This window comes from Pituophis catenifer, unplaced genomic scaffold (assembly GCF_029215685.1).
Source record: "Pituophis catenifer annectens isolate HBS135680 unplaced genomic scaffold, rPitCat1.0.hap2 SCAF_1, whole genome shotgun sequence".
In the NCBI taxonomy this organism is placed as follows: Eukaryota; Metazoa; Chordata; class Lepidosauria; order Squamata; family Colubridae; genus Pituophis; species Pituophis catenifer.
This window is the reverse complement of record NW_027256881.1, coordinates 293,735,355-293,759,791: the sequence shown is the minus strand read 5'-3', so window position 1 is coordinate 293,759,791 and position 24,437 is coordinate 293,735,355. Positions and strand designations below refer to the sequence as shown.

The 24,437-nt window shown below is 36.0% G+C and overlaps 1 protein-coding gene across 1 annotated transcript in view; it reads right to left on the bottom strand.

The window, feature by feature from the left end:
- Nucleotides 1-24,437, bottom strand: part of NPAS3 (neuronal PAS domain protein 3) — a 745,489-nt gene that overhangs the window by 472,247 nt on the left and 248,805 nt on the right. The window contains exons 2-3 of the mRNA XM_070931372.1: nt 22,975-23,219; nt 22,815-22,865 (exon numbers count right to left, since the gene is read on the bottom strand). Of these exons, the coding sequence (XP_070787473.1) occupies nt 22,815-22,865; nt 22,975-23,219 (296 nt within the window). The remainder of the gene's footprint in view (nt 1-22,814; nt 22,866-22,974; nt 23,220-24,437) is intronic.

Sequence of the window (24,437 nt, the reverse complement as noted above, 5' to 3'; positions counted from 1 at the left end):
TTCAAAATGTTGCTTGTTGTCTCTTAGAGTTTCAATCAGAGTTTTTCCAAATAATTTCCCAGGCATATTTAACCTAAAAACACATATTCCTATAATATTTGCATTCAGTTTTACTACCCTTTCTGTTCTACAGGCAACAGTAAGAGCATTGTTCCAATTTTCAGCATAGATTCAATCTTCATATATACATTAAAAATACTAAAAATAGCTCATCAACATTTTAGCTATACCATCTACACCTGCAGCTTTACAATTTTTAAATATTTTCACAGAATTGTTGACTTCATCATTTTTTAATATTTTATTATGAATTATACTAAGCATATAAAACTAACAAAGAAACCTAATTCATACATATACATATACATATACATATACATATACATATACATATACATATACATATACATATACATATACATCAGGGGTGGGTTCTACTTACCTTTACTACCAGTTTGCAATGGGATCGCGTTGCGAACTGGTACATAACATGATATATAACATAAATATATAATCCCTTTTCATTTAGTGTAAATCCCCTCATTTTTTTGCATTTAAGTGTAAGTAAAAAAAAAAAATAATTCCCACCCAAGAGGATCTTTCTAATTAGTTTCAAAGACTTTCTCTAAATCACTTTCACAAAGTCTTAGCATTTAAACTCTTTAAATCAAGTCTAAAGTCACTGCTTTGCTGTATATTGTAAAAAGATGCCCCCCAAAATTTACAAAACTAAATATATATAGTTTTCTTTCTTTTTGAGTGATTGAAGGGAAACTTCACCCAGCGACTTGAAGACTTGCAGTTCCAAAGATTTTTCAATTTTAAAGAGGCAATACAAACATTAAACTCCAAAGTAAGTAAAAAATTAGGGTTGGTCAAACCTTGAGTCCATGAAAGACTACATTTACAGCTTAGAGCACAGGTGTCAAACTTGATCGTATCACGTGATGTCACGTGATGTATCATGACTTTTTTGCCTTTGCAGAGCTGGGATGGACATGGCCTGCGTGTGATGCATCCGGCCCATGGGCCACCAGTTTAACACCCCTGGTTTAGAGCATGATGGAACCCATAACTCCAAGCTAATCACAAGCAAACTACAAAAATTTCTGCTATCTATTCATAACAATCAGTTGTTGAGGAGTACATATGGGCAATCTCCAGATCTCTTTTTATTCTAAAGAGAAGTTCAGCAGGCTGGATCTCACATTCAGTTGCCTTTCTAGTCATAAACCCCTTTTAATCTCCATGGAGCAAAGAAAAATTGAGGTGTTATCTTGCCTCAGTAGAAGTACATTAATAGTATTTATTCAATCCTCCTCTTTGAAATACCAATATGCTTCCCTAAAATATTCCACCTCACATTACTTTTTCAAGTTCATTTAGTTGCTTTCATCTAACTTCTCTTAATCTTTCCTTGCTCTTACTACATTCTTTGCTGTGACGTTTTTCTCCATATATATTATATATTATCTTTCTCTTATCTTGTTTTGCAGTGATCATTCTGTTATACATGGTCTTTTCCCTCATCCACAGTTTTCTCTCTCATCATTTAGCCAAACATTCTTTTTCACGCTCAATGAACTCCATACAGCTCTGTAGCATTCTATAACATAATTCTTTTCATTCTGATTCAAGCAGCTTCTGTGTGTCTACTTTCCTTATCTTTACTTTCCATTAATTCTGCTCTGAGATTAATCTGTTTTCCAATAGTTTTCAATTTAGCATTTTGCACATTCTCCTCCTGAACTACTTTCATTATAGTATCTTTTTCCATGTCCATTTTTTCCCCAAGATCCCCTCCTGGTACCAAATAATGTCTGTTCCAATTGAGAATTTGGCATCCTTCACTAAGAAAGCTAATATAATGGGGTGTTCCAAATATTGGAGGAAGAGGCTACTTCAAAGGGACAGGGCAACCATGGAAAAGACATATTTCAGAGGTACCACAAGGCGGTAACATTTAAGGGAAAGGACTTGTTTGATCCTGGTGAAAATGAAGATATGGTCTTCCAAACAGCCACTTAAGAGCTTTAAAGATAATAATAAGCATTTTGAATTGCATCAAGAAAGCAACTGGAAGTTAAAGTAGCTTGTACAGTAGGAGTTGAACATAGGTGAAATATAAAGCACCAGAACTGTCTGCACTGCTGCATACTGGACCAGTTGTAACTTCAGATGATCCTGAAAAGCAGCCCAATGTAGAGTACATTGGAATAATCCAACCAAGAGGTGACCAAAACGTAACTTAAAAGGAAGTCTTCCCAATCCAGGAATGGGAGTTCTCTTTCAAGGCTGCAAGAACACATGCAAAAACAGCACTAAGAAGCTGAAATATTTACTACGGTTTAGGCAGGTAACAGGAGACAGGAGTGTAATTCAAATGCATATCAGAGAGTGCTTGCCTGAAAAGTGCCAATAACAGTCCAAGAAGCAATAATGTAGTCCAAATATGTTCCAAGAGTGACAGAATGCCAAATCAGGCAGTATGCTGGTCCAAGAGACAAAGGGTCGTGAACAAAGAACAAGAATTGAAAGCTAAACAGTTGTTTCCAAAAAAAGCAACAACAACAACAAAAAAGACTACAAGCAAAGGAAATAACTAAATCTATCTGCAGACAGCTGACTGCAATTAGTCATGCCTTGCCCTATGACTAACAAGGAGTCTCACTGAGGAGTGTTGCTCTGCTCAACTCTGTAGGCATCTAGATTTGGGGCTTGGGAGTTGTGTCTCATCATTTGACTGTTCCAGCTGAACAGGAGATGCCTATGGCTGATCAACTTCAGTTGAATTCTTGAAACTGACAATCCTGAAGCACAGGCTCAGGTGGAGTATGTTCATCAACTTCAAGGTCATATTCTGAATTATGGCTCATAACAATGGTGTAATTGGGCCACAAATCAAACATCGGCAAAGCTCAGGAGCTGCAAGTCCAGAAGGACCCCAAATTGTGCATCTACTCTGTGTTTCTTAGACAGTCTAGACTGATATACCACTTATAGTCCTATCTAGAGAGCTAGCCTTGCCCTAATTACACTCTTTATCTTGTCTAGACTACAGTTGTGGATAATGGATGAGGATAGCTTTGAAAATAATTTTTAAAATAATTCAAAAACTTCTAAGCAGGATAGTTAGCAAATTGAAACTAGCAGATGCAGTCATATATACTGTGCCACTTGCTCATTTCTGGGAGAAATTCAGAGCTGTTACTCATTCAAAGAACTCTAAATAATGAGGACCAAAAGTAAGGTGACCAGACGTCCCGCTTTTGGCGGGACAGTCCCGCTTTTGAACAATTTGTCCCGCGTCCCGCGGCGTTTTAAAAAAGTCCCGATTTTTCATTCTGCCTCCTGAGTCCCGGCTGCCTCCTGAATCCCCGCTGATGGCTAGAGGGAAAAAAAACTGTTTAAACTCTTGCCGCGGGGCTTCAAAGGGCCGACCTACAGCTGATCAGTGTTAAAAAAAAAATGAGTAGACCCATGCCTGCAAAAATAGAAAAAACAGCCCCTGTTAACAGCTTCCGCTAGGTTAATTAGCTGCAAAAAGCTGCAAAAAGTTCCTGGAGCAGATTTTTTTCCCCCTAGCTATGCTGAAAACAAAGGCAAAAGCGAAAGTAAAGCTGCAACGTGACAAAATGAAGCAGAGAGAGATTTCTTTCTTTTTCTTTTTCCTCACCAAAAAAGGTAGGTACAAAACTGCAAACAATGGGAAATTTTGGGCAAAAGAGGAGAGTTCAAGATTTTAATACACAAAAGTAAAAAAGCTCTATTTAACTAGGGAATTGTAATAATTGAGATACTATTAATAATTGTATATTGTGTTGAAAGCAGAAATGGTTAAGTTATGGTTTGGAGGAATATATGGGGGAAATTATTTGGTTTATTATTATTGGTAAATATAATTAATTGATTTGTAAGAAATTGGATTGCATGGAAATAATTGGAATATTCATGTTCATATTGATTAATATACAAAAAAGATAGTTATATAACTAATTGATTTATATTAAAATGTTGAATTTGTATTAAACAACTGTATTACATAATTACATAATTAACCAATGTGAGGATGGATATAAAAATAGATGATAATGGGAAGGGGTATAATATAGAATAGAAGGGAAAAATTGAATTTGATTAAGATTAGAGATGAGGATGAAGGGTAATATTGTTTTTTTAAAAAAATAGATGAGGAATAAATATGGCAAAAAGGAAATATAGAAATTGTAAATTTAATTGAAATGACTAAACACTGTTTAAATTTGTGAACCAGCCAAATATTTTGTTCAAAGAAAATACATTGTATGTTTGTATGTGTGTTTCTAATTATTGCTATTTATTCATATTTGTTCTCTTTTATTCTTTAAAGTTTAACAATTCATTCTTAATGAATTTATATCTTTATATTTGCTTGGGGTTGGCTTTCTTCCCTTTCATCTTTTTTATTGTACAGTAATCTTTCTCCTCAAACCTACCACCACTCTCTTTTCTTTCCTTCTTACTTTCTTTTCCCCCCACCCTCTTTTTCTCCTCCCTACTTCCTCTTCCTTTCTCCTTCTCCTCCTCTCTTCCTCCCTCTCTTACCCTCACTCCTACTCTAATTTCCATTCCTTCATCTCTCTCTATTGCTGTATCCTTTAATGCATATGGACTACTCAGAGGGCTGAAAAAGTTATTTTTGACTGGTCCTTACACTTGTGACCAGTCCTCGAATTTATGACTGTCCTCACATTTTACATTTTTGCCCTATCTTGTCATCATGGTGAAGAGAAGCAGTTGTGAAATGAGTGACATGGTTGTTAAGAATGCTGCATGGGCATAAATGTGAGGATGGTCATAAGTGTGAGGACCAGTCAAAAGTGCGAGGACCTGTCAGAAATGACTTTTTTCAGCCCTCTGGTTAGTCCTTTTGTGCATATGGACTACTCAGAGGGCTGAAAAAATTATTTTTGACTGGTCCTCACACTTTTGACCAGTCCTCGAACTTACGACTGTCCTCACATTTTACGTTTTTGCCCTATCTTGTCACCATGGTGAAGAGAAGCAGTTGTGAAATGAGTGACATGGTTGTTAAGAATACTGCACGGGCATAAATGTGAGGATGGTCATAAGTGTGAGGACCTGTCAGAAATGACTTTTCAGCCCTCTGAGTAGTCCCCATACACATAGCCATGGCCACCCGGTCACATGACCAGCTAGCCACGCCCACCCAGTCACATGGCCTCCAAGCCACGCCCACACAATAAGTCACGCCCACAATGGTGTCCTTCTTACCAATGTTAAAATCTGTTCACCTTACCCTATACACATAGCCATGGCCACCCAGTCACATGACCAGCTAGCCACGCCCACCCAGTCACATGACCAGCTAGCCACGCCCACAAAATAAGCCACGCCCACAATGTCCCTCTTTACCAATGTTAAAATCTGGTCACCTTAACCAAAAGGATATTCTCAAAGCTTTATTTCAGACCTGGGAAACAGCACTCTATCTATGGAATGCCCTCCTCAGAAAAACTTGTCTGATGCATACATTAATTGTGGTTCCTAAGGATGATTTTGTTACTGTGGAAGTCTGTTTATACATTTATTTATTCACATTTCTAATGTTGCCCAACTCATTGGTGACTCTCTCATATTTCACTATTACTTCTGTGCAATTTTATAATCTACTGACCACCAATACACTTTTGTTGCTCTTAATTTTTATAATGTCCATTGTACTTTTCACTTTGTAGACTTTGATAATGTTATGTATTAAATTTTATTGCCTTACATGCTATAATGTGCTTCAAAGGACTAAATGCCAGTCAGAGAACTTGTTTTAATCATTACCATCTCACTTTTTAAAACTTGGATTAACATTTTCATGGGCATGGGGTATACATAAATTTGGAACAGGAGTGTGGTTCTTTGTTCTCATTTCTATACTTCATTGTTCTAATAGAAGTGTGGTATCGCTCCAAGAGGTCCTCTGACCAGTTCAGTAAGGCTGCCTTCATCAGCAAGCAGTACTACAAATAATATTCTTAGTTGCAATGAAGGAATTGGAAATTGTTTTCCAATACCATCAAAACTAAAGGAAGCATAATTATAATTACTGTAATATAGTTTTGTAATTTAATAATATGTATTTGATTATAAAATTTCATTGACAGTCAAAGGGTTAAAAAAACAAAATACTTCATGGATTGCTATATTCGGAAGAATAATTAACTCAGTATGTTTATTTATCTACTTTGCTACTTGATTAAATGAATGACTGATGACAGGTTCCTTGTTTTCTTCCTTTTTGCCAGGATAAATGTTCAGTATTAGCTTAAATGGCAGTACTCAAAATAATTATAATGAAATTAAATACAGTGTAATTGTGTTTATAGGCTTTCAACTTAGTTAAAAAAAATTAAAAATATATTAAATAATATTATTAAAGGATACAATTGACAAACTATTTCCTGTACCCATTTTACCACATTATACTACTTTTTAAAATGGCCATACCATGTAATAAAATAAAGAGAAAAAAGAATGTCAATTGGAGAAAGAGCAGAAAAAGGATTTAGAATAGTACAGTACAGAAGTTAAGGCAAAAAGAATGCACTGTAATGGAATAGGCGCTGAAAGGAAAATTGTGGTCCAGTGGTAAAACTATTCAGTGGCCTTCAGGTGCACTATTGATCTAGTGAAAGTAACCAAGCCAAGCTTTTCTGAACAATTGTCATTTAGAAACTGTTGAGGAAAAGCAGTACTTCAACAAGACTTCTTTCTACTGTAGAAGAAAATAGAAAGAGTAACCAGTCTCGTTTTAGAATTGGGATAGAGTACACTGCAGAATTCTCAACCACCATTCATATTGGTAAATAAAGTTTATATAAATCTGCAGACTCAATGCAATAAATCTGATTATAGATAGAAATGTATTTGGTTCACACCTGGATATAAGCTTAACTAACTCATATATCCTACTCTACAATACATACAAATCAGTAATTGTATAATAAAAGAACTGAACTGGAAAGGTAGGTAAAAGTGAATTGAGAATTTTTTAAAATTTTGCCATTAGTTTCAGCTCTAACAATGCATAAAATGTATTTTAAGAAAGTGCATTTACTTTAGAAAAGGTAATTTCTAAAAATATTGTTGTTTTAATCATTCAGTAATGTCCGATTCAGTGGCTTTATAGGCAAGTGCTCTCCATGCTACCTTGTCAAGCACAGCATCTTTCAGTTGTTGGATGTTCATCTTTGTATAGATTTTGATGTTATCAAGCCAGCGTGTTCTTTGCTTGCCCCTTCTTCTTGTTCCACTAAACATTCCTAGCATCATTGACTTCTCCAATGAATTTGCACACATTACAATAAAGGCTGTGCAAAATGTTCTGATTGCAAGCAATGTTAATGAAATTGTGTTCAATTCTATATCGCAATCCTGTACGACAGCAGCTCCCAACTGTTTGGGCATCAGGGATCAGTTCCATGGAGAAGGGTTTTTCTGCAGACTGGTGGGGACGTGGTTTTACATGCTGCCTTCATCCCATGGATGGGGCCTCGCTTGTTTGCACGACCCCATTTCTGGCATGCTGCAGACCGGTGCTGGTCCACAGATTGGGGATTGGAGGCCCCTGCTGTACGAAATATAGGACAAACTTTCATTGGGAAAACGAGTAAGCTTGATAGAATCATTCCTTGTTCAGATAAACCTATATCAGCTGAGAATTCCTTTTACTTTTCAAAATGATCTGATTCTTTTGATACTCTATGTCAAATCTCCTCTTCTCAGTTAGGGTTATGCAAACATTATATACTGGCAGCCTTCAATAGCAAATGTAGATAACCACCACAAATAATACAGAAAATAATGTGTGTCATTATATAATTCAGTGAAATAACTGCCAGCTGAGAAATGTGCACTGTTCATTCTCTATCTTTAAAAGGGCAAAAGGAAACTAGAAAGCATATAGAGACAGTCATAGCTATTATTAAGGACATCAAAGAACTTTCAGAATAAAAAAAATGCTATTAAAAGATGACCACTTATTTTAATAAAGAGTTCAGAACCAGTTCACACAATTAATGGCACACCTGCAAATGATCCCAGGATGATGCTGTTCAGATAATCTATCGTTTGTACCAGGTTCTCATAAAAGCATTGTCACTGCTTCTCTTTAGTCAATTCTATCACACTATTATTGTTATAGAATTCTACAATTCTACAATACCATCTATTATTACAAAATTGCCAAAATGGTGAGAGATACAGCTTTGAAAAGCCTGATTCAGGCAATACATTTTCATTTGTGCGTTCCCAAGAATCTCCAACAGGAGAACCACTTCAAGTCATCCAACAAGTGTTACTGATAGCAATTGTTCCAGATAAAGCTAGTCAAATCCTACCACCCAATTTTTCAGTATCCTTTACCATTTTGGAAATTTAGGCAAATCAACATGACAGAGGTTGTAAAGGTATCAGTGCAATTGAGATGCTTTATTTCTTGCATGGCCTTTCAAAGATTGATCAGCTATCCACATAGCCATTTTATCATGGTCAGATTCACTGATGGGCAAAAGAATATGGAAAGTTCCACTATGTCCAGGCAAGCAATTTTTAAAGGGAAAGTGGGAAGGATGAAAGGATACAAAGTAACAAACAAACTTTACCTCCAAATGACTTTGTGTCCCCCTCCATGAATCTAATAAGAAATGAGCATCCATTTCCTTTTATTATTGTTTCATCCATTTTAATTTCCCCAGCCCAACTTCATAATTGGTGAATTAAAGGGTATGAATGAAAGTTTAGAACATGGGTGTTAAATTCGATCGTGTCACGTGACATATTGTGACGTATTGTGACTTTTTTGCCTTTGCGGAGCTGGGGTGGGCGTGGCCTGCACATGACGCATCCGGCCAACAGGCCACCAGTTTGACAGGCCTGGTTTAGAGCAGCTACAGTACAAAATAACCTAAGGCATTTTTTAAAACATTCTTTGTTTTCCAATACTTCTCTGTCACACTTCTTTGTACCATATTGTACATATATTGATCAGACATGCCTCTTACATAAATTTGTGCAGCATCATGATGCACATTACAAAAACCACTGAGATTGCATCGCAACACAATATTCATTCCACTCATTTCTTGATTGTTAGAAAAATATCAAGACTCGAACAATGCTTACAGAGATTCTAGAGAGTGAAGCACTTCAGAGAGTGATGGAATTAAGTGCACATAAGTCTCCACTTACAACAATTGGGATCAACATTTCCATCGTACGTTGTTGCAGTTGTTAAGTTAAATTGGGCCCAACTTTATGACAAAGAGAAACAGCCAAACAAGGCAGCTCCAATTTAGAAAAAGAAAAAGAACTAAGATGTTGTTCACAAAGTGCCTCATTAATACTCAAAAAGTAACAGGAAATTTAAAGTGACAAAGCAATACGTTTATGTAAAGGTTAAACTTCCTAACAAAACCCTGTGCTTGGGAAGGAATGACCAAAAACACTGTTTTGTGCAGGATTAAATAAATAAATAAATAAATACATACATACATACATACATACATACATACATACATACATACGTGTGTGTGATTTACAGTGACATTAAATGTTAGCTGACACATTAAGTGATGAAGGCACCAGGTTAGACAGCAGGAGACTATGAGTTTTAGTCCCATTTCAGGCATAAAAGCCAGATGGGTGACCTCAGGCTAGTCATTCATTCTCAGTCCAACTCACCTCACAGGGTTGTTGTTGTGGGAAAAAGAGGAGGAGGAAGGACATGCTTGCTGCCTTGGGTTATTTGTAAAAATAATAAAGGTGGGATATAAATAAATAAAAATAATATAAAAGCAAAATTCAACTTTTCATTTCTAATGCTTATATTAATAGTCAGAGCAAGCATGAATAGCCAGATATATTATTCCAGTTGTAGCTTAACTATGAAAACATAATGCAATGTCTCAAAACATTCATTAGACTTAGATTCCCTCCTAGAATTTGTTCAAAAGTATACCCACAGTACTTCAATCTCAAATGATTCTGGTCAGAGACTAACTATATGATGTATTAAATGTGTCATTTGAGTTGCGACAATAATAAAGATTTTTTTTTCTCTTTAGGCTTATGCATAAAAAGGCCATTTCAATAATGACCACAATTGGGAGATTTAATACATCCCTGTCCTACTGCAATCCCAACAATAATAAAAATCAGCTGTGCTGCTATAGAGATCCCACTGGAGAATAAATATGAATACACACACATACACCCAATTACTTTAGCACTGATTTGCAGTCAACTGAGCTTTTAAATGGAGCAGCTATAAATGTAACATCCAGTCTGAAAACTCCTGAGATTCTAAGGGCTTGCACATTTAGCTTCAAGAACAACCTGCATGATAGGTAAAAATTTGGATTGTCCCATTGCTTCTTTCTTAGTCTAACAAAAGGGAATAATTTAAAAAACACAGAGAGAGAGAGAGAATATGGTGGCTTGGGATCTACTGATTCCACAAGAGATTTGTCACAACCCTGCTCACCAACTCCACAGCTCTTGGCTATATTCCCTTGGGAGTTGGGTGGCATAGAAATGTGATAGATAGATAGATAGATAGATAGATAGATAGATAGATAGATAGATAGATAGATAGATAGATAGATTGTTACCAGCTATTTTCCTCTAGAGAAGTCTTCTCTGTCACTGATTTACCAGGGAGAAGGTAAATGGTAAATGGTAATCCCTTCCCTTCAATATCCTGATTGAAGGGAACACACATGATTAAAGCTAAATCCCTTTTCCAAAGTGAGCATCACTGGTTAATTCTAAATGTTTATTATATATCACAAGGTCAGAGATGTAAAACAAAGTTGAAAAGAAGCTCCTCCCCCCACAAACCAATTGTTTTCTGAAGTCTGCAGTCAGCTGCTATAACAAGCGAGGATCTGATGGAAGAACCCACCTGAGAATGAATTTTCAAAGCTCTGATTTCAATCAATAAACAAAATATAAACTAGTCTCTGATTCCAGATTGATGCTATTAGCTCAAGTCCTGATACTGGCCAACTGAAATTTTGATCTTCCATGGTAAATTGGAGACTGTCTTCTATTTTTGAGGGAAATTACAGTACACTCCTGATTGATTTTTCAGTGTATGTATTTTCACAGACTTCATTTTTATTGTGGGGTCCTTGGTATTCTCTGAATTTAGTTATTTTCTTGCAGATGTTTCATTATCAAACTGGGTAACATCTTCAGTGCTGGTGATGTTACCTAGTTGGGTAATGAAACGTCTGCAAAGAAATAACCAAATAACCAAACATCTGCAAGAAAATATCCAAGCTCAGACAGCAACAAAGCACCCTATTACTTAAATTGACAGGCCCCATCTCTTTTTAAAGAGTTCTTTCAGTGTCTGAACTCTTGAAACTCTTGATTTTTTTCAATATTCACTATAACTATTTGTCTATGGGTATAGTGTCATAGGTAGAGTGATATTAATCCCTATATCATCCTGTATAACTCTATATACCAGATTTAGGTAAAACATAATGGTTGGGGGAAGATGAAGAATGGAGAATGGGTAGAATCACCTAATACTTCTTTTGGGGGAGAGCTTTTACCCTGTTTTCTAAATGCAGCATGACTATTTTAAGGCCTACACTCAGTAGAGGGTTTCTACCGGTTCACCTTGGTTCGGGTGAACCGGTAGTGGTGATGACGGGACACTCCGCCCACCCACCCGGACTTCATCACAGACACTGCGCATGTGCAGAAAGTTCTGTGCATGCGAAGCGCCATGCATGCGCGCTCCCGGTTCCAAACCAGTAGTGAAGGTAAGTGGAACCCACTATTGCCTACACTACACATAAACAAGTCATCTAAAAAGAAGCATTATTATATTCAACATGACTTATTTTTAAGTAGACATATATGACAGATTTCGGTTTAACAAAGTATATGATAAAAGGAGAAAGCTAGATAGAAAGTTTTTTTAAAAAAATAATAGTTTGATATATGTAGAGAGTTTTACCTTTAATAGTTCTCTGGCATGCAACCCCTAGCTCAGTAACTAATTAGTGATCTGAACTATGTTCAAATATTTCGACTTAAAACTAGATCCCTACAGAAAACTATTAAATGCCTATTTCCCACTGTGTACTTGGTAAAAGAAGGTGTGGTTAATGTAAACTTATATTCTCATTGTAATACCTATTGTGCTAATATCTGAAGATGAACTGGAATCAATTCTCCTTATTTGGAAATTAATAATTCCTCTTGACTGATAGCTGGTTGCACAGCTGTTATTATGTGTTTACAAGATTCCTTCTAATATGGAAACCACTGTGCTTTACAAAAATGACTACAATACTTAAAATTTACTTTTCTGTTTACTTAATGGACTTTTTTTAATGTACAGTAAAGATGCTGGAAGAATTAAAATTAAGTGTATTACAACAAACTGAAATACTATTACTTTAATTTTTGTTCTGATTACTTAAATTATTTAAACTAATTAAAACTGAGGTAGGGAAAATGTCTGTAAGAATAAATCTCTGGCAAAATAAATATCTAACTAGTACAGTGTGAAATAGGCATCTAATAGTTTTCAGATGGGAATATTCAGGCTTCTAATTAGCCATTTCCCGGCTGTATAGGACAAGTAAAATGTGTCTCTTGATGACTACATGGGCAGGGACTGAGGTTTAATGTAACAACCACAATATTCAAGTTTTGTTTTTCTAGCTACAGATGCAGAGAAGTATGCTATGGCTATTGCACTCACTTAGTCTCTCTGTCTCCCTTCCTCTCTCTCTTTGGTAGACCATGAAACACAGAGCTAGTTCCACCTGCACAAATATCTCTCCAACCCAGAACTGCATGTGCAAGGAATCAATTCATATTACCTGAACACTCACAAGTTATATGATCCTGAATGAATTATTTGTATATTATACTGTTCAGGCAAGTAGACCTTCAACAGAATGATTATTTGCTAAAGTGACAGTATTTTCTATCAATCAAAATCTATCATACACTGTGACAACCTAGTCTAGGGACGGCAATGTTTCACCAAGCTAATTTCCTGCAACAACTCATGCCAGTACAACAATCCCTTTAAACTTAAGCAGGTCAGGTATTATTCCTGTCCTGCTATCTGTCATGACCCATAAAATTGAGATGGTAGCTGGGGAATTTTTAGCAGCTTCTGGGAGTACCTGAAAGCTAATCAGATATCCATTGCTGCTGAAGCCCATATGACTAATACCATTGCTGGTTCAGGGAGGGACAGAGAGAGACAGAGAGAGAAAGAGAGATAGTAAATGTACAGACTCTGATGAGTTGATCCCAGATGTCACATGTAACATATATTATAAAATACAATTATTATAATGTATTAAAATCTCGATTTAATTCTGATTTGGCTGTATCATTTGAATTCAAAGTCCGACAATTAAGTTTTTATAAAACAAGCAGCAACAAGAAATGTAGAGAGAGAACCTGTACTGTAACATCTCAGAGCCAAAATGGACAGAAAGGCTGTCACATCCAATAATGTAGCCAACCTCACTGCTCTAAATCAACAAAAGCTACAACAGCTGACATAGTTGATCATGAGCAAAGTGCAATAGTATTTACCTGCTATAACTGCCAGCACAAAACATGCCCTGAAGAAATTAGAACGTATGCTAGAAAACAGATCAGTCACTCACATTCTCACACCTAAAACATTTCCACCATGTTTTAGTGATCTTTGGATAACATCTGCTTCTGCCTCCACTGTCTATTTTGTATGGTCTTCCTCTCTCTAGGCCTATCTGTACAACTAAAATAACTATTTGAGATAACCACTATTCTGCATGGTTTAGTTTAATAACTTGGAACTATGCTGGCAGCCAGGACATCCTGAGGTATCAAGTTTTGCAATTCAATTATATGTAGTATGTGGTTTCTTTTTTATATCCAGAATTTCCCATAATTAAGTTTTATCCAGGAGAGATAAAATCTTCCTCGCCTGGACATTATGCATGTCTCCACACCAGGGGTGAAATCCAGCTGGTTCTGACAGGTTCTGGAGAACCGGTAGTGGAAATTTTGAGTAGTTCGGAGAACTGGCAAATACCACCTCTGGCTGGCCCCAGAGTGGCATGGGAATGGAGATTTTGCAATATCCTTCCCCCAGGAGTGGGGAGGGAATGGGAATTTTGCAGTATCCTTCCCCTGCCATGCCCACCAAGCCACACTCACAGAACCCATAGTAAAAAAATTTGGATTTCACCATTGCTCCCCAACATGCATAATTACATATACCTCAACTTTTGTTTTACAGTAAATATTTCCAAAACAGCATCTCTTCTTTTGGGACTTCTTTAAAGTCTCCAAGTTGCTTTGTTTGCATTTTCTTTCCTCCTTCCATTCTTGAAATATATGGAACATAACTCTGCAGAATCTCCCAAGTAAGGGTGTACCGCAAGAGTATATTTTTTATTTATTTATTTATTTATTTATTTATTTATTTATTTATTTATTTATTTATTCATTCATTCATTCATTCATTCATTCATTCATTCATTCATTCATTCATTCATTCAATTTATATGCCACCCCTCTCCGAAGACCCAGGGCGGCATATAATGTCAGGGAATGTAGATTTAATAGCTGTAAGATGATGTAAGGTTGTAAGCGGAGGCAACTGAAAGCTGATGCAATGAGAATGATTCAGCCATTGGAAACACCAGTTTAAGATTCTGGTGGGGCCCATGCAAGACCAGTACTGTTTTAAGAGGTGTCTATATATAGGTGACCATTAGAGGGTGTATGTCTCTCTCTCTCATTGTGTATCTCATTGCTCTCCTTGTGTTCATAGCTGTATGATAAGGTATCTACCACATATATGTATGTATATATTTAGTTGTATATAAACCACTGTTAGTTATCTAAATGTGCTGTGTGCTGTGTTTTGCTCCTGGGTTTATCTCATAATACTAGTCACTCTGCAAAACTCTGACATATAAGGATATTACATACTGACAATTTTCTGTTCTTTTCAGGCCCCACACTGACATAAGATAAGATAGGCCTCAGCTGGGAGTGTTGGGCTGTCTTTCATGGCATTTCCTCACAGGTCTAGGTTGATGTTCTATTTAAGTCTCTGGGGGTGATGAAAATTACTTTAGCAGACTTTAAGAAGGACAGGGAAAGACAGTTTTGGTCTCGCAGCAACCATACTAGTCAATAGGTTTCCATTCAATCCCTTTGATGTGCACATAGGTGGTTAAAACATCCTTGTCATCCCTGGAGGCCATCTTTTTCTTAGGATCTTCAGGGCTGCCATACTTTGTGCTGTGAGAAACTGGGAGGGGGGATAGGATAGAGTGGTGGAGATATTTAGACATAATAACATTCCTTTCTCTGAGAGTCAAGGACATCCAGCTTGCACCTGGAGTGGCATGACTGGGAGGTATCTCCAGTTGGGGCGGTGCAGGGGAAGAGACCATGGACCATGATTGGACATGTAGGTGCAGGAGAAGGAACTTGGACTTTCTTTTGGGTGGGGAAAACCTGGAAGCTTTCAGATTCGGGTTTTCCCAGATGTGCCAATATGACATCTCTAATAAAATGGAACATTGAGGAATTCCTAGCCTCGGAGTCTTCTTTCATTGGGTATGTTACTTGGAACCCTGACACTTATCTTCCCCTGCACATTAATGAGTGCTAAAGTTATTTGGACTACTTCAGAAAAAAAAAACCTTTTTAAAAGTTAAAATTAAATATATGGGTTAACTTATCAATATTCTAATACCTTCTAAAATTAAAGAATGATAGGATGTAATTAATTAGCTTGATTTCTATCTTGCCTTAAACTATTCAATTCTTGGCAGCTTACAAATACAAATAAAACCCAGTACAATGAATGAACAATAAAAACCCCCAATACTATCAATCCCTCAACTCAAGTAATTGGTACAAAGCTTTCCAGAAAAATGATGTAAATTTAACACTAGAATCTGAAACAATAAATCTACCCATATTTTTGTATTGGAAGTTCTGCTCAATAAATAGTTTGGCATCTTAGTAAAAAAAATTCACAGCAGCCAAAACACAGCTCAAATACTTAACACTTAAGTCAGTAATAAAATTATAAACGGCTGTTCAAATAAGGGGAGGGAGCATAAGTTCCTAACCGGCTTAGCCAAAGCAGGCTTGGGAAGATAGCAAATGTGGCAGGAAGGTTTGTTTTAAATACTGGAATACTTAAGGTAAATCAAAAGCCAGGTGTGTTCATCAAATTGGGCTATAAAACTAATGCAGATGTTTTAACCTCCCCCACTCTTTCACCTACTCAATGCTGCACATAACTGGAAACCTTTGGAATTGTCAGGCTAGAGTAGAGTCCACTTCAGTGAGATCCAACTGAATGCCATTGGAAGGAATTATATAAATCCAAAGCAGGGAGATTAAAAGCATATTGTTTTCCAGGTTAACATGCAATCCAGAACATTTCTGGCATGTTTAGTATGGGCTGCTGAGTTTTCAGGAAAAAAATGAAATATTTTTAAATGGAGCACAAGAATGCAGGATGTCAGAAAATATCTTGCTCGTGAATCTCATAAATACAAGGAACAAGTCAAAAGCTGGATAGCATCATTATGTACTCAAATTTCCTAGAACCAGTGTCAAAGTTACTTAAATATTAATGATTCTCCTTTATATAGATCAAATTATCAGGTTTAGTCAAAGTACATGTTCTTTGGAGGTTTCCAAAACATCAAACATAAAGAAAATTGGGTAATAATCCTAACAGAGTTAGGGAGTGGTCCTTTATTTTTTTCTTGACAAAGTAAGTTGTGATCAAGAAACTTTCTAAAAAGCCAACTCTTGGGCTTGGTAAGGATCTCAACTCCTAGAACGACCGTAGTAGTACAATCTTAGAAATGTGGCAATAGGTTAGTGTCTTCTTTTCTAAATAGATCAACAAAGTGAGAATATTTCATTGGTACTATAAGAGGACTGACTTAAAAGGTATGGTGATGGGGCCTTAATGCCTGCTACAATTGACACGTTGGTGATATAAACAGCAGCTGCTTGATTTCAGTGAATATGAGGATTATGTGTAGGTAGCCATTCCATCCATGATGATGAGGTGGAAACAAGTTCAAGATTTCCAGATGGTCATTTATGATGAACTGAAGAGAAGTAGTACATTCAGGGATGGAACTAGATCAGAGAAGACTTAAATCGATGGTTTTAACATGAATTATATGTTCTATTGTCTGAATCGATAAGGTAATTGCTATCCAGTAACTATTATCAATAAAGGAAATAGAATCACATTGCACTTGATTCTAATAGTGCAAAACTAAATGTTTCACTCAGGTTAGAAGTGCAAAATACATGTTGTTTCTTGATATTAGATATCTGGAGTTCTGGATGGCTTTTTTTGAATTCCTGAAGCTTGTTTTTTTATTTCCCAAATCTTCAAACATGGAAAAATTAACAATCCCAATGGCAATATGTCCCTTAATTTCAGAGGTGCAGGGTTTCACAGCTAAGTCAGAGGGTAGGCACTTGCTAAGTGACCTGAGGTAGCTCCATAAAGACATCTGTATTAGTTCACTATGAATGACATGGGAATTCTAATTGATCCCAATTGTGAGATGCATCTAGTAGAGCATGGGTGTCAAACTCGCTGTGTCACATTGCTGTCATGTGATGTTTTGCAATGTTTTTCCCATTTGTGGAGCTGGGGTGGGCGTGGCCTGCCTGTGACGCATCAAGCCCATGGGCTGCTAGTTTGACACCCCTGTAGTAGAGGAAATGGATGTTGAAAAGATTTAAACATCTTCTCTTTCGATTTCCCTGAGTGTCTCAGTTCTTTGAGCTTTCTCTGTATGGACAACTTAAAGGATCTGTTTCAATGTTGTATGATTATACAGCATTGAAACAGATACTTTAAGTTGTCCAGTGCCCCTTGCAAACTAGTTTATCTTGGAATTCATTAGTCAGACCTTCCTAAAATTGATCTACTAAGGCCAAGTCATTTTAGCTATGATCCTTAGCATACAATTACATTTCCAGTATATATTCTTCCATGCTCTGCTTTTACCTTAGTGCATTTAGCAATCTCCTACTCCGGCACTAGCTTTTCCAGCAGAGTCATCAAAGGCAACTCTAAATCTCTATGTAAAATTGTTGCACAGTAGTTATCCATTGTGAAATCACTATTGTCTATGACAGCAACTGCCCACTTGGCAGCTGTTCAAAAGAACTAGAATAAAGGCCAATCAAGGACATTCCATGGGAAAGTCAGCTGGTCTCCCAAAAATCAGAACTTGCAGTGGCTTGAACTAATCTTGAGTTCCATTAAATTTGCCCAATAAAGATTGTGCAGAGTGATGGGCACAAAACTTTAATCATGTGATAGAACTAGAGAAGTGGGAGAGGATGTGGAAAACGAACATGAAACTAACAATTGCGACGGCATACAAGGAAAACCAGATGAAAATGTTTTATAGATGGCACCTTCCACCATCCGGAATTGCGAAAATGTTCCCTACCAACTCCCTGAAATGTTGGAAGTGCAAGACTGGCTACGGAACATACTATCACCAATGGTGGACCTGTACGATGGCACAAAAATTCTGGAAGAAAATCAAAACTTGTATAGTAGAAATAATTCAGAACCCAATAGAGGGAAAACCGGAACAATTTCTGTTAGGAATCTCAATAGACAATTATACTAAAGAAATACAGTACCTTATATTGCATATATTGACTGCAGCACGTATTGTATACGCACAATATTGGAAGAAGGAAACACTATCAACGGAAGAGGATTTAATTAAAAAAATTCTAAAATGTGCAGAATTAGATAAATTAACTAAAGAAATTAAGGAGAGAGAAGAATCAAAGTATTATAAGGTTTGGAGTAGATGGTATGAATGGTTGAAACATAAGGAAATAAGTTAAATGAATGAAGAAAGGAGGGGAAAATGTGTATGATCTTTTGTTAGTAAAGAAGAAATGATATAAAGTAGAAAATGAACGTCAAATAAGTATATACTTAAATATTTGTAAATATTGATGTATAGAAAGAGCAGACCACTGTGTATAGCTGAAAGAAAAGTGATATTTTTCTTTTTTGTGTTACTTTTTGTTGTATGTATATGTTTGATTTTTAATGTGTTTTTAATGTGTTTAAAATAAAAAACTTTTTAAAAATTAAAAAAAAAGAAGATTGTAGAGAGCGAAGCAATATGGGTTGATGATCAGAAACAACAGTAGATACAAGTAGTCCTCGATTTAACAGCTGTTCATTTAGTGATCCTTCGAAGTTACAATGCCACTGAAAAAAGGGACTTATGTCACACTTAAGACCATTGTATCATTCCCATGATCAAAATTCAGATGCTTGGCAACTGACTCATATTTACGATGGTTCCAGTGTCCCAGGGTCATGTGATCGCCTTTTGAGATCTTCTGACAAGAAACGTCAATGGGAAAGCCAAATTCACTAACAACTATATTACTAATTTAACAACTGCAGTGATTACTTAATAACTGTGGCAAGAAAGATCATAAAATGGGCCAAAACTCACTTAACAAATGTCTTACTTAGCAACAGAAATTTTGGGCTCAATTGTGTCGTAAGTCCTAAGTTGAAGACTACCTGTACAAACTTGGTGGGTCCAGCTAGTTTCAACACATGGCATATTTGCAAAATTATCTGAATAATGACACTTTTCAAGCTGCTGATCTGGACATTCATCTGTTGCTATGCTGAAATAAGGTATTGGCAACCTGTTCGGCTGTGATTTCAGTATGCCAGTTGCCATGGCCTAGGTGAAGAACATGAAACTAGGTAAACTTCCAACATAAATGTTGGAAATGTGGAAAGACGGTCGGCACCTTTTATCATCTGTGGTGGACTTGCCCTGAGACCAAAAAGTTTTGGTTAAAGATTCGACTCTGGCTCTCTAAAATAACGGGACAGGAGATAGCCCTGGCCCCGGAATCTTTCCTCTTAGGTATGACTGATGATGGTCTCGACAACAATAAAACCCAACTGGCAATTCAAATTATTACTGCGGCTAGATTAGCCTTTGCGAAACTCTGGAAATCTAACTCTACCCCCTCTGAAGAAACATTAATAAATAAAATTCTAGAGTGCGCAGAGATGGCTAAATTGATGAGCGAGCTAAAAAATGAAGAGAACTCTAAGTACTACGAAGTATGGGGAATTTGGTATAACTGTTTAAAGAATAGGATAAAAATATGATAATAGGCTATGATTTGTTAGACACCCGAAATGGACTTAATTGAATAGAAATGTAGAGAATTGTATAGAATTGTATATCGTATAGTTATGGATGGAATTCACCTAATGTTTGATCTATGAAATGTGTAAACACTGCACCTCGGATCAAGATTGTGATTGTACATTGTCTTTTTAAAAATTGGAAAATTCAATAAAGTATTTAAAAAAAAAAAAAGAAACTAGGTAAACTTCATTGTAAAGGGAGTAAAGTATTTTTGAAATTATTATTGGGTTCGGTAGAAACTTCCTTCTTTTTAAATTTATAGATTGTTATGTCTCCTATACATTTTATATCAATGCTAACAATATTGGCTGCTTCTCCTCACTCTATCAAGTTTCTGTTATACCTACTATATCTATATTCTTTTTTAAATAAAACCAATCACCTCTAATAAAAGCTTCAGTGAGAATAACTATAGCTTTTGCCTAAACATAAAATTGAAATAAACAGGTAATATAGTTATTGGGGCACAAAATCCCAATAAATATTTTTGTTGAATAACTCACATTATTATTTCATTATTTCTTTTTAGCACCAGGTTTTTCAAATGAAAGAGCATGTTCTCAAATTTTATTGGACTCTTTCCATGCTCACACCAATATATTGAACATGGCATCAGTGGATATGCTACCATACGTAAATTTTATGTTTCCTAAATTACCAATAAAATGTTTCCTCTTTATATAAAATTAAAGTATTTCTTCTTATTAGACTATTATGGCGGCACTTAAAATTTAGCATTATATGTTTCAAGCACTCTGCTTTATCACATAAGCACATGCAAATACAAGTGCAGATACCACAAACACTCAGAGAGAAGTGGAGATAAAGAAAAATATATATTTTTGTTCTGTTTTCCAAACTAGCTGATACATTTTCTTTGTTTCTTCAGATAAATCATAATTAAGACTTATCAGAATGCTTAATTCAAGCTTAATGACATACTAGTTAATTGAAAAGAAAAACAAGTGATTGATTCCTTCCTTGCAATTTTCCACTGTAGACAAAATAGGAAAAGCAATGGTCCTAAGGAGTTTATCCTATATAGTTAAAACTCACTCTGTAGGGAGAAGTAACATTATGCTGGTCAGCTTTCAAATGTTAACCTATATAATCACTATTAAGTATATACAATACATGTATATACAGTTGAAGAAAAACTATCATTTATGACACACCTTATAATATCATGGTCAAAATTATTATTCGAAAATGAATACAACTCCATAACAGGGGTGTCCAACTCCCATCATCACAGCGTCGTCATGTGACATATCAGAACTTTTTTCCCCTTCACTAAACCGGGCAGGGGCAGGGCCAGCACATGATGCATCTGGCTTGCAGGTCACAAGTTTGATACCCCTGCGCTAGGAGATGCCTTCCTAGCAACCTGATCATTTAAAAAAAAAAAACCTAAATAATTTTGTCTATATTTAGAAATGCAGTTTTAAAGGTAAGTTCATCCATTTTAATATCATCTCGCATGACTCAAAGAGCAAGGTGAGAAACATTTCCCAAATTCTCCTAACATCCATTTAAACCACATTTTACAAAACTCTGCAGAATCTAGTTCCCATTTTGATAACAGAATGTAGGTGGAGAACCAAGCAAAACCCTTTTTTGTCTAAAAAGACAATCAGGTAAAAATTGACTTGTAACTATTGTATATAAACATCTTTTGAATCTAGGAAAGGAACTTTTAACTCATTTAATACATGTTTATTCCTGTTTCGATTAACAAGTGAACTTTTTTACATACAGTTAAGCAGTTGTAATATATATAAAAATTTCATTAAAAAGTGTAAAACACAATGACATAGAAGTAATGGTTCAACACTGTAGCTTGAATATTTGGCTTCTTGTAACTCAATGTAAGCATCACGATAGAGCTATATTCAGTTAGCTCTTTCTAATACCAGATGTGAGTGAAATTGTATTTATATTCAAGTTAATGCCTTAAATTTTAAAGAAATTATTTTCACAATAAAACAATAACCAGGCAGAAAAATAAATAACCCCAGTTAATTCTCTAGACAAAAATATATCATCAGAATACTACTCTTATAACAAAAAAGGTTACATTTCTTTCACTCAAAAAAGTACTACCTATTTAATAAACAGGAAAAAAAAACATAACAGGGCTATTTTCTTTCTCATAATCATGCAAAACAATCCATTTCAAAGCTATACTTCAACACAGAATTAAGCATACTTAAGTTAATTTTTTCAAGTTTTAAAGACATGAAAGATCGAACCAATTTTATAAACTTATCTCAGAGTAAACCCCACTGAACTCAATAGGATTTATTCTGAGTAACTATGTACTGCATACTATTGTATCAGACCAGGATTAATGTTTCTCAGCCTCAGCAGTTTTAAAATTAGACTAAGACCTAAATTATATAAATATGCATAACTCGTCTCATTTTCCCAGAACATTAGTTGTGCTTAGTTGTCCATGTTAAAAGAAAATATAAATAGAATAAGAGTTTATTTCACCTTCACATGGTGTCTTTCTCATGCAGACCTCAGATTTCCATATTTGTATCCCTTTAAAGGATTTGATATGCAGGGAAAAAAGAAAGGATGGTAAACATTTCAATTCAGAGATCAGTTTGGCTGCCACATTCCATGTATTATCACTATGCAAACCCCATACCTTTCACTGATGTGTTGGGAGGTGGTCCTTCCATACGCAGGTTCCATGGAGGATCCCCTTGATTAGCAAAGTCCCTCATCTTCAAATAGCTAATTGTTAATCGGATGATAGATGCCTTGTCAAGCTGGCTGGTAATGGCAGCAGGGAGCGGCAACAATTTGGCCAACTCATAGAATTCAAAATTTTCTTTTCCTCTTCGAGAACGAGCAGCATCTCGGGATTTTTCCTTTCTCAAGGCTTGTAAACTGGGGGAAGAAAGAGAGCAAGATATTCATTAGTACTGTATTTTCTGACAGAGCCACTGTTCTTCAGAATTCCTACAAATATACCCCACAAGTACTATTTAAATATAAATACATAAGCTATAGCCATATATGTCCCAAAGGTGCTTTTTCAAAAGGCAACTAGACACCACCTATCTCCTGTTTACAACACAGTCCTTCCAGCACTTCCAAGAACCACTCATTTGCACTATTCAGGTGACCCTGAGGACACAGATAAAACTCCAAGTGGTTTCAACAACTCTCAGAAAGAGTGCTAATGACCAGATGATTGCAAGGAAGATAAACCCTTCCATTCTCCACCATTCAGTCAGAACTGAAGAAGCTTTCTGGATGAGAAGCGAAACGTCTTCAAGGAAAAACAAAGGAAGTCCAGTTTCCTTTTGAGAAAGCACTTTTGGGGCAACCATGACCTGGATGACTGAGAATCTCCATAGGTGTGTGTGTGTGTGTGTGTGTGTGTGTGTGTGTGTGTGTGTGTGTTATAGATAGATAGATAGATAGATAGATAGATAGATAGATAGATAGAGATAGAGATATATAGATAGATATAGATATATAGATATATAGATATATAGATATAGATATAGATATAGATATAGATATAGATATAGATATAGATATAGATATAGATATAGATATATAAGATATATGAAAGTTTCATGTATAATGAGCATCATTAGTAATCCATTTATTCTTATATGAGCCGTGCTAGACTAAACCCCGCAGAGCAACTTTCTGAAGCGTCTACATAAAAAGATTCATGTAGCAATACAAATATGCAGGATTGGACCAGGGCTTTACCAATTGGATCTGTAACCCATCCAGAAGAAATTTCAATTAATGTGGTATCCCAGATCTGTGACTGGACTAAATATTTTGCCCTGAATGGGCTGGAGTTTCACTGAAACAACAAATGCAAAGCTTGGAAATATTGCTGGACTATCATTACGGTTTCAGTAGCTGAGATCACTTTTAGCAGTTTTGGCTGGCCTGTCAAGAATTACAATCTGAATGGTTCAACCCGAGTGGTTCATTCATACAGTCTAAGACTAGAGCAGCCAGACTATGTCATGAACACCAATTACGAACAGCACCTCACTGGGGTTAAAATGGTTGAAAACCCATTTCTATTCCAAAGCTTGTGTTCTATGACTGGAAACTGAAATGGTGTAGGGACAT